Genomic DNA, 11,158 nt, shown 5'->3' on the forward strand with positions numbered 1-11,158 from the left:
GTATCTGAAATAAACAAACAAACACCAAACTAAAAAGTATTTGCGAGTACCTTACTGTATACATAAACAAATCAAGTTTGTAAGACGAAACAATTTGGGAGAATTTTATTTTTTAATTTTTTGCGACAAAGTGGACCAGATCAAGAAATATTCCAAAATAAAAGTCCAATAGCATAAAATGATTCCCTCTGTTTTCTTTGCCGTCATCACGTCGAGATATTTTCTTTACTCTCGTTTCACTAAAACCGTCACGTACGCGGCGTAGCGTTAGCTTAGTCGATATGAACGTGAACTTACCCGCCGCGCCGGATCCACGGCGTCCGATTCCGTCGTGCGTTCATGTTCCGTCGACTCAGCAAAAAAACTCTGCTTTCCGAGAATAACTGGATCGCGGGGCGACGCTAACGGCGACATACCTGGAGAAATAAACGCCTTCAAAACGGCTAACATTGTTCAAACCGCGGCTACAATAAGCTAAAACGGCTAAAATAGTCAAAATGCATAAAATTTCCACAAACTCGTCATATTTCCTGATAAAAACAGATGAAAGAGCTTAAAAATGGACGGAATTACTACTAAAAATTGATAAAATAGCTAAAAGCTCCCCACCAAAATAAAATACCCAGAAAAAAGAACGGCTATAATCAGAAAAATCACTAAAACAAGTAAAACGAAATATGACGATTCATAAAATTGTGACAAAAATAAAAAAAATTACTTAAATTACCTGCAGTACAAATTTTAACTATTAAAAAAATTAAAATAAACTTTTTTTTGCTTCATTTCCGCTCCAGATTAATTTTATTTACTGGAAAATGGTGAAAACGGTTGTTTTGATCACAAAGGTTGCAGACCTCCGTCACAGCAGCTGTCAAAAAAAATGTTACCAAAATAAAAGTCCATTTCCCGCCATGGCAGTGAAAACGCTAACGCTGCGTCGACCATTCAGCTTTTTAATGTCCTGCGCAGAAAGTGTGGCGACACAGAGCCTGGAGGGTATAGACGCAGGCCAACACAGGAAGAACAACTAAACAACAACAACACTGAGCGACGGCGCCGCTCTTCCAACGGGGCTAGCGTTAGCATAGAGCCGCGCGCGTCTGGGCGTCCCGTTCACACCACAACTTTTTGAAAGCGGAGAAGAGAAGAGCACTAAATTTGGCCTGAAAACTCGTCTCGGACTACATTTTAGAAAAAAAAAAAGCCCCTTCGCTACTCAAATTCAATTCGGGCGCCATTTTTCAAGATGGCCGCCATTACAACACAACCAATCCCGGAACAGAACCGGATTTCTGTGATCCTGCAGTCAAATTCTACAATCCTGATCTAGAACCTCAACTTGTCGCTCTAACGTCTCCTAAAACTCATTTTATAACAAATCTACAGAATAATTTGAAGTTTCTCCAGGGAACTTGTATATTTGTAGTAGTTTGGTAAATAAAAAACACATGTTGGGTTTTGTTGTTGTTTAGAAAACACTCATTGCCTCGGAGGCCAAACAAACACAATCGTCCACTGAAGTCCTTCCTGTTGGTCAGAAACTGCGACCTCCAAACTGAAAATGGCGGCCATCTTGGAAAACGGCGGCCATCTTTAATAGTTTTTTTTTCTCCAATTCAATAAAGTAACCGTCGGGGAATTTCCAAACAAATTTGTGGGCGGGGTTGTGGACGGCGACGTCGTTACGCGGAACAGGTTCGGCGTCGTTTTTGCCGTTGCCGTAGAAACGGACACCGTGAACCCCGAGTGTTCTCCTTCCTTTGGTTCCTGCTCGTAGCTTTTCCCAAACGACCCTCTTGACGGTTGGTGGACGTTACAGAGTGGGCGTGGCCGTCACAGAGTGGGCGTGGCCAAACGGTCACTGGTGAATCGTTGGTCTTTGTGTTTTTGGTTTGTCGGTTCCGAGTTCTGCGTTTCCGTTGCGTTGGACGTTCTGTTGGCGACGTTCTTCTCTTCCTCGGGGCGGAACTTTACGTTTCCTGTCGTCTGGAGGGTTCCGACGTTCCGTTAGCGGGAGGCTCCGCCCAACAGGAGGCTCCGCCCCTCCGGGATCTTTTCTCTAGAACCTCGTCAAGGTCAGGGAAGTACCGATACTGATACCGATACAAGTAGCAAGCTTTAGCCACCTGCTGATGCAGAGTATTGATTCAGAGTACTCGCATATAGCAACTCGCCGATACCAAAGACCAATATGAGTGCTGATACAGAGTGCCGATACCAGTGCTAACCATTGATACCTGCAGATAGTCGGTACCGATACCAGTACTAACCATTAGCTAATTATCAATACAAGTACTAACCGTTCACTACTGGCAGACACTGAGTACTGATACCGAGTACCAATACTGAGTATCGATACCAAGTACTAAGGTTTAGCTTCTCGCCGATACCAAGTACCGATACCAGTACTGATTAAAACCAGCTCCGTCCTCAGCAGTGAGACCGACGTCCTCTGCTGGTCCAAATGTCAGTATCGGCCACGGTCCCTGGTATCGGTATCGTATCGGTGCGTCCCGAAGTCAATGTCGCCACATGAAAAGATCCAGAAGAAAGGAGAACACCGTGGAGACGCCGGGAACCGACTGAACCGTTCAAATCAAACGTCCCCCGTAAAGTTCGTGGGACCAAAATAATCGACGAGTCGTCGTTTTCCCAGCGGGTCGCCTCCTCCTGTCCCGCCAGAGTCTCTAAAAATCCGTCGTCCACTTCCTGTGAAAAAGACGTCCCCGGCTCCGGAACCGTCAGACTCCGGGTTCCCCGCCGGGAGACGGTCCCTTCTATTTCCCCGACAGTTTGGAAAACGTTCGAAGTCGACGACAACAAAAACAAAACAACAGAAACGTGAAAAACGCTAGAATCCGACCGGAGACCGGTTCCGGTTCCGGTTCTCAGGACTTCTCCCCCGGCTGAGGCGCCGCAGAGCCCTCCTCGTCCGACAGACCCGTCTCCACGGCGATGACCAGGGACGCCACCGACGCGCTGCTCGCCATTGGCTGGAACTCACCTGTGGGGGGAGGGGGAGGGGGAGGAGGAGGGGGAGGGGGAGGGTGGAGGGGGAGGGGGGGAGTCACAGAATCAGTTTGACTTCAAGTTTACCGTATTTACACGACTGTTTGTCACTTTTTTATAGTTTATCTGCTACTTATTAGTCAAGAGTGACTAAAACTGTAGCTACATGCTACATTAGCCTCAGGAACTGTTGTTCTATTCAAGCTAACGTAGCTACATGCTACATTAGCCCCAGGAACTGTCGCTACATTAGCCTGGAGAGAGCGACATTTTCTGGGGCTAATGTAGCCACATGCTACATTAGCCCCAGGAACTGTGGCTCTCTCCAGGCTAATGTAGCCACATGCTACATTAGCCCCAGGAACTGTGGCTCTCTCCAGGCTAATGTAGCCACATGCTACATTAGCCCCAGGAACTGTGGCTCACTCCAGGCTAATGTAGCCACATGCTACATTAGCCCCAGGAACTGTGGCTCTCTCCAGGCTAATGTAGCCACATGCTACATTAGCCCCAGGAACTGTGGCTCTCTCCAGGCTATTGTAGCCACATGCTACATTAGCCCCAGGAACTGTGGCTCTCTCCAGGCTAATGTAGCCACATGCTACATTAGCCCCAGGAACTGTGGCTCTCTGCAGGCTAATGTAGCCACATGCTACATTAGCCCCAGGAACTGTGGCTCTCTGCAGGCTAATGTAGCCACATGCTACATTAGCCCCAGGAACTGTGGCTCTCTGCAGGCTAATGTAGCCACATGCTACATTAGCCCCAGGAACTGTGGCTCTCTGCAGGCTAATGTAGCCACATGCTACTTTAGCCCCAGGAACTGTGGCTCTCTGCAGGCTAATGTAGCCACATGCTACATTAGCCCCAGGAACTGTGGCTCTCTGCAGGCTAATGTAGCCACATGCTACTTTAGCCCCAGGAACTGTGGCTCTCTCCAGGCTAATGTAGCCACATGCTACTTTAGCCCCATGAACTGTGGCTCTCTCCAGGCTAATGTAGCCACATGCTACTTTAGCCCCAGGAACTGTGGCTCTCTCCAGGCTAATGTAGCCACATGCTACTTTAGCCCCAGGAACTGTGGCTCTCTGCAGGCTAATGTAGCCACATGCTACTTTAGCCCCAGGAACTGTGGCTCTCTCCAGGCTAATGTAGCCACATGCTACTTTAGCCCCAGGAACTGTGGCTCTCTCCAGGCTAATGTAGCCACATGCTACTTTAGCCCCAGGAACTGTGGCTCTCTCCAGGCTAATGTAGCCACATGCTACTTTAGCCCCAGGAACTGTGGCTCTCTGCAGGCTAATGTAGCCACATGCTACTTTAGCCCCAGGAACTGTGGCTCTCTCCAGGCTAATGTAGCCACATGCTACATTAGCCCCAGGAACTGTGGCTCTCTGCAGGCTAATGTAGCCACATGCCGGCCCACGTGTGTCCAGCAGGGGTCAGTGTTACCTGTGTGTGTGTCGGTGGTGGCCGTCAGGGGGCTGTCCCTCAGCGTGTCGGGGTCCTGGTAGTCCTGCGGGAGCCCTACCCGCCGCACGCCGGGGTCCAGCACCGCCGAGGACCCGCCCTCGCTCAGCGTGCCGTCGCTGGAGGCGCCCGACACCACGGCCTCCAGGGCCAGGGCCCCCACCCCCACCCCGCCCACCCCGCCGCCCAGCGCCAGGTCGTAGTCCAGCGGCAGGTCGTCCAGGCAGTCGGCGTTCAGCTGAGGACAAACAAAGCGTAAACAAACAAAGCGTAAACAAACAAAGCGGAAACAAACTTTGAGAAAACGCATTTTAGGACCCTGAATACAACTTTTCTTTTCTTTTTAAATTTTTAAACGGGTTGAGTGGAGAAGTTGACGAGGGAACGATGACGTCATGGCCCCGCCCCTTGACGTATAACCCCGCCTCTCAATGTATAACCCAGCCCCTCGACATACAACCCCACGTACAACCTCGCCCCTCAACGTATAACCCCGCCCCTCCACGTACAACCCCGCCCCTCAACGTATAACCCCGCCCCTCCACGTACAACCCCGCCCCTCAACGTATAACCCCGCCCCTCCACGTACAACCCCGCCCCTCAACGTATAACCCCGCCCCTCGACGTACAACCCCGCCCCTCGACGTACAACCCCGCCCCCGACGAACAACCCCGCCCCTCGACGTACAACCCCGCCCCCGACGAACAACCCCGCCCCCGACGAACAACCCCGCCCCTCGACGTATAACCCCGCCCCCGACGAACAACCCCGCCCCTCCACGTATAACCCCGCCCCTCGACGTATAACCCCGCCCCCGACGAACAACCCCGCCCCTCGACGTATAACCCCGCCCCTCGACGTATAACCCCACGTATAACCCCGGCCCTCCACGTACAACCCCGCCCCTCAACGTATAACCCCGCCCCTCCACGTACAACCTCGCCCCTCGACGTACAACCCCGCCCCCGACGAACAACCCCGCCCCTCGACGTATAACCCGGCCCCCGACGAACAACCCCGCCCCCGATGCATAACCCCGCCCCTTGATGAATAACCACACCCCTTCGCATATAACCCCGCCCCTCCACGTATAACCCCGCCTCCTCCTCCGTGACGTCACATAACGACCACCACGGCGGCCCTCCTGGAGCTCGGGTTCTCCTCCTCCACCCTCCGGTGCTTCCCTACGGCGGTGTGGCGGCGCCCCTGCAGGCGACTCACGGCGATGCCCAGAGCCTTCAGGATGTTCATCTTGCACATGGGACAGGTCCGGTGGTCCAGCAGCCAGGGGTCCACGCAGCTCTTGTGGAACAAGTGTCTGGAGGAGGTGAAGAACCAGCACAGCAGGGGGGGGGACGGGGGGGAGGGAGGGGGGGGGGGACGGGGGGGGGGGGCAATCGGTCGCTTCAGTCCCAAAAATAACTCAGATAAACAATAATTCCTCGATCACATGGAGACTGTAAACAAAGTGTGGAGTCTTTTTAAAAGCCTTTCCGTGGCCTGACCCTTGACCTTTGACCCCCCCGCCCCTCCCCCGGGGGCTCACCTGCAGGGCAGGACTCGCACCACGTCGTTAGCCTTGTAGCCCTCGATGCAGACGGCGCAGTTGTCGAAGTCGGACTCCGTCTCCTGGTCGCCCTTCCTGATGGTGCGCAGCTGCAGCTTGCTGATCGCCTTCTTCGCCGCGTCGCCCAGACGACGCTGGGGAGAGACCGCCACAATAAAAGCACCCAGTTGGATTGTTATTACTGTGACTGTCAGAATAAAAGTACCGAGTTGAATTGTTATTACTGTGACTGTCAGAATAAAAGTACAGAGTTGTATTGTTATTATTGTGACTGTCAAAATAAAAACACCAAGTTGTATTGTAATTACAGTGACTGTCAGAATAAAAGTACCGAGTTTAATTATTATTGTGACTGTCAAAATAAAAGCACCAAGTTGTATTGTTATTACGGTGCCTGTCAGAATAAAAGCACTGAGTTGTATTGTTATTATGGTAAATGTCAGAATAAAAGCACAGAGTTGGACTGTTATTACTGTGACTGTCAATATAAAAGCATTGAGTTGGAGTGCTGCCATGGTGACTGTCAAAATAAAAGCACCGAGTTGTATTGCTATTACTGTGACTGTCAAAATAAAAGCACCGAGTTGTATTGCTATCACGGTGCCTGTCAGAATAAAAGCACCGAGTTGTATTATTATGGTGCCTGTCAGAATAAAAGCACCAAGTTGTATTGTTATTAGTGCCTGTCAGAATAAAAGCATCGAGTTGTATTGTTATCACGATGCCTGTCAGAATAAAAGCCCAGAGTTGCATTGTCATTCCGGTGCCTGTCAGAATAAAAGCCTGTGGTACCTGGTTGCGGTCGCGGGCGTTAGCGTAGCGGAACCTCTGGATGTAGTAGAAGACGAGCCAGGCCAGCGAGATGATCATGAGCACGATGAAGGAGATGGACACGAACACCACCGACGTCCTGCTCACGTACTTCTGCAGGTTCCGGGTTCCGATGGTGATCGTCATGGTAACCGTCACGTTGCGCTCCAGCAGCAGAACCACCTCCCGGCCCTTGTGCTCCGGGATCATGATGGCGACCACCTCGCCCGTACCTGAAACGACGTCGGGACAACGGAACCTTACTGACGTCGGCAGCTGGGGCGGCCGTTTCCACGGCAACGCCTGCCAAGCGCAGGGTTTCCATGGAGACGGGGCACTTTCAAGAAGTTGTCTCCCTGCCGTCTCCACAGACAATGACATGGAACCTTTTACAGGAAGTTCTATTTTCCCTCGCTTCTGCGGTGCTGCAGCATTTTCGAAAAGTTGCGCCCCCCCTGCCGTTTCCACGGAGACAAAACTGGAGAATTTTCATAAAGTTGTATTTTTACCCACTACCATGAAGACAGTGTTTTTAGAGAGTTGCGTTTTCCCCCGCATTTCCACGTAGACAAGTCGGGGTGTTTTCGAAAAGTTGCACCGTTGTCAATGTCTCCTTGGACACTTGGGAAAATGCAACTTTACAAAAAAAGCTTGGGCTCTGTCTCCATGTAAACTGAAGAAAATGCAACTTTTTGAAAACACTCCTTTCTCCATGTAAACTGAAGAAAATGCAACTTTTTGAAAACACTCCTTTCTCCATGGAAACAGGATAAATCAACTTTTTTTTAAACAGTCGCCGAGGAAACGCTTCAAGAAAATGCTGTTTCCATGGAAATGGGGGGGGGTAGAGCAACTTTTTGAAATCACTCCTACTCCATCTCATGTGTACGAAGGAGGGAGCAACTTTTTGAAAAAAGCCCTGATTCTGTCTCCGTGGAAACAAAGGAAGACGCAACTTCATGAAAATGCTCCGCCTCTGGCAAAATAGCACCTTTAGCAACTTTCTGAAAACAGGCCTACCCCGTCGCCATGGAAACAAACGAAAACACAACTTTTCAAAAGCATTTAGAATCCATTGCCATGGAAACGGGAGAAAAATAGTCTCCATGGAAACAGACAAGCACAGCTTTTCCAAAAAGCCTTGGCTACGTCCCGGCAACGAGATTCGTGTTGTCGTGTCCAGAAGTTGTCTGTATTCAGAAGTTGTCTTGTGTCCAGTAGTTGTCTTGTCATGGCCAGAAGTGTCTCGTGTCTAGAAGTGGCCGTGTCCAGAAGTTGTCTGCATTCAGAAGTTGTCGTGTCCAGAAGTTGTCGTGTGTCCAGAAGTTGTCGTGTGTCCAGAAGTTGTCATGTCCAGAAGTTGTCTTATCGTGCCCAGAAGTTGTCTTGTCCAGAAGTTGCCCTGTCCAGAAGTTGTCATGTCCAGAAGTTGTCTTATCGTGCCCAGAAGTTGTCTTGTCCAGAAGTTGCCCTGTCTAGAAGTTGTCTTGTCCAGAAGTTGTCGTGTCCAGAAGTTGTCTGTATTCAGAAGTTGTCTGTATTCAGAAGTTGTCGTGTCCAGAAGTTGTCGTGTCCAGAAGTTGTCGTGTCCAGAAGTTGTCTGTATTCAGAAGTTGTCTTGTCCAGAAGTTGTCTGTATTCAGAAGTTGTCGTGTCCAGAAGTTGTCTGTATTCAGAAGTTGTTGTGTCCAGAAGTTGTCGTGTCCAGAAGTTGTCGTGTCCAGAAGTTGTCTGTATTCAGAAGTTGTCTGTATTCAGAAGTTGTCTGTATTCAGAAGTTGTCTGTATTCAGAAGTTGTCTGTATTCAGAAGTTGTCGTGTCCAGAAGTTGTCATGTCCAGAAGTTGTCTGTATTCAGAAGTTGTCATGTCCAGAAGTTGTCTTGTCTAGAAGTTGTCTTATCATGTCCAGACGTTGTCTTGTGTCCAGACGTTGTCTTGTCATGTCCAGAAGTTGTCTTATCGTGTCCAGAAGTTGTCTTGTCCAGAAGTTGTCATGTCCAGAAGTTGTCTGTATTCAGAAGTTGTCATGTCCAGAAGTTGTCATGTCCAGAAGTTGTCTGTATTCAGAAGTTGTCATGTCCAGAAGTTGTCATGTCCAGAAGTTGTCTGTATTCAGAAGTTGTCTGTATTCAGAAGTTGTCGTGTCCAGAAGTTGTCTTGTCGTGTCCAGAAGTTGTCATGTCCAGAAGTTGTCGTGTGTCCAGAAGTGTCTCGTGTCCAGAAGTGTCTCGTGTCCAGAAGTGTCCAGACGTTGTCTCGTGTCCAGACGTTGTCTCGTGTCCAGACGTTGTCTTGTGTCCAGACGTTGTCTTGTGTCCAGACGTTGTCTTGTGTCCAGACGTTGTCTTGTGTCCAGACGTTGTCTTGTCGTGTCCAGAAGTTGTCTTGTGTCCAGACGTTGTCTTGTGTCCAGAAGTTGTCATGTCCAGAAGTTGTCTTGTCATGTCCAGAAGTGTCTCGTGTCCAGAGTGGCCGTGTCGGGCTCCATGTGTCGGGTTCCGTGTGCCCCCCCCCCCCCCCCCGCCCGGGTTACCTGGGTGCGGCATGGTGAGCGTGTCGTTGGCGTTGGCCGAGCCCACGTTGAACACCACCACGGCGGACGCGTTGAGCGCCGCGGCGTGGCGGATCTTGTCCCGGTAGGTGCAGTTCCCGCGGGCCACCAGCGCCACCCAGGCCGCGGCCTGCGCCGGCACCGGGAAGCGGGTGGCCGGGTCGCAGGCCTGGCGGTCGAGCGGCGGCGCCGCCGGCAGCACCAGCACGCCCCGGGCGTCCCGCTTCGGGGAGTGCTCGCCGTAGCGGCCGCACTCCGTCCGGTCGGTGCGGAGCTCCGACGTCGCCGGGTCCACGTACGTGATGTTGACGAAGGCCGTGTACCACTCCTCGCGCTCCGCCACGGTGAAGTCCAGGCACAGCAGGTGGACGAAGCAGAAGGACAGCAGCCACGTCGAGAGGGCCAGGCTGCGGCAGGCCGCCACCAGCGAGCCGGGGGCCATGGCGGCGGGAGGGAGGGAGGGAGGGAGGGGGGCAAGTCGGTCGCTCGGTGGCCGCCTGGCTCGCTCGGTCCGTCGGTCGCTCGGTCGGAGGAGAGCCCCCGGCCGCTCCTACTCCCCCATGCCCGCCCGCCTCCACCCGGAGCTCGTTGAACCCGCCTCCTCTCCTCTACCGCCCCGCGGACCCTCGCAGCCGACCAGCGGCCTCCATTTCCAGCCGGACGAAGACGACCGTGTTGCGGCCGGTTGGGCGCCGGGACTCGGTGTGGAGGGTTGTTCGCGGGGGTGGGAGCCGCCGCGGGCCGCGACGCTGCTGCTGCTGCTGCTGCTTTTTGTTTTGGCTGGGAGAGAGCGTCCGGAGCCTCCACCGGAAGTGCCGACCCCAAACAATAAAAGACTCTTTATTATCCCGCCACCCCCCCCCCGGGGGGGTCACAGCGAAACTCCCCGGTATTTCCACCAGACACTCTTCTGTAACCCCAAACCGGAAAACAACCGCTGAAAATCCCCTGTAATCGACCTGAAAGAGTTTTTTAAAAAAATCGTCGCTCTTATGTTGAAAGGCCACAGATCTCCCTTCCGTGACTTGACCCTGCGCACTGCGCCCCCAGCGGCAAAACAGGGAACCGCAACGGAGGACACAAAGACACTGGAAATACACTGAAAAACAACAAAAACATAGAAAGTGACACAAAAAACGACCCCAGAACGATGTAAGGACACGAAGTGACACAAATAACAACACAAGAAGGTGAGTAACACTGCGACATCGCAACAAGGAGACACAAACACAAACATGACCGCACCGGCACAAAACTGTTTCATCCCAGATAGACGATTATTATTTTATTACATTTTTAGCCTTTGTCGGCATTTTTGTCTTTTTTCTGTTATCATTTTCCCGTTTTAATTTGTCTTCATCAACCTTTTTTTTTTATTTGCCTTTTTACCTGAAAAAAACTGAACTGAGACTTTTAATCCTTTTACTTTATTATTTAAATAGTTTTAACTATTTTGCCCTTTAAAATACATTATTTTTAGTAATTCCAGCTATTCTAATTGTTTTACTTTTTTTTTTAATCTCTAGATGTTTCTCTCTATGTCTATATATAAAAACGCACTGTACTTAATTGAAGTTAATATTGGCTGAAATTGAATAATAATGAAGAGACAACGTAATGAATTAATCGGTTTTTTAATCCCGCCTCATGAATCCACAAGAAAAGAAAACAAGGAAAGAATAAATAAATTAAATGAAGTGAATCCACAGGAGAAGGAAAGAAAAGGAAAAAGAGAGAAAATAAATAAA

The 11,158-nt window shown here is 50.7% G+C and overlaps 2 protein-coding genes across 4 annotated transcripts in view; both read right to left on the reverse strand.

The window, feature by feature from the left end:
- Positions 1-124: 124 nt before the first annotated feature.
- On the reverse strand, positions 125-10,178 carry rnf150b (ring finger protein 150b). Its single transcript, XM_080519152.1, has 6 exons — positions 9,393-10,178; positions 6,840-7,090; positions 6,027-6,181; positions 5,702-5,798; positions 4,462-4,717; positions 125-3,004 (listed from the first exon to the last, which is right to left on the reverse strand). The coding sequence occupies exons 1-6, from the start codon at positions 9,850-9,852 to the stop codon at positions 2,889-2,891; spliced, it is 1,335 nt and encodes a 444-aa protein (XP_080375278.1). The 5' UTR covers positions 9,853-10,178; the 3' UTR covers positions 125-2,888.
- Positions 10,179-11,036: 858 nt separating this feature from the next.
- The window catches only part of LOC308147077 (FH2 domain-containing protein 1-like), a 13,135-nt gene continuing 13,013 nt past the window's right edge, over positions 11,037-11,158 (reverse strand). For all 3 annotated transcript variants that reach the window (XM_080519150.1, XM_080519148.1, XM_080519149.1), the window contains exon 14: positions 11,037-11,158. This exon is cut by the window's right edge and continues 1,535 nt beyond it. The gene's annotated coding sequence lies outside the window, so the exon portion shown is untranslated.

Source organism: Blennius ocellaris (assembly GCF_963422515.1).
Source record: "Blennius ocellaris genome assembly, chromosome: 23".
Lineage (NCBI taxonomy): Eukaryota > Metazoa > Chordata > Actinopteri > Blenniiformes > Blenniidae > Blennius > Blennius ocellaris.

Bases quoted from the DNA above. Each gene is read 5' to 3' on its own strand.
- rnf150b (XM_080519152.1), bottom strand. From the start codon at position 9,852: ATGGCCCCCGGCTCGCTGGTGGCGGCCTGCCGCAGCCTGGCCCTCTCG. The intron at 6,182-6,839 runs GTACCACAGGCT...GTCTCTCCCCAG, and splicing joins ACGCCCGCGACCGCAACCAG to CGTCGTCTGGGCGACGCGGC. The intron at 3,005-4,461 runs GTAACACTGACC...CTCCCCCCACAG, and splicing joins CACCACCGACACACACACAG to GTGAGTTCCAGCCAATGGCG.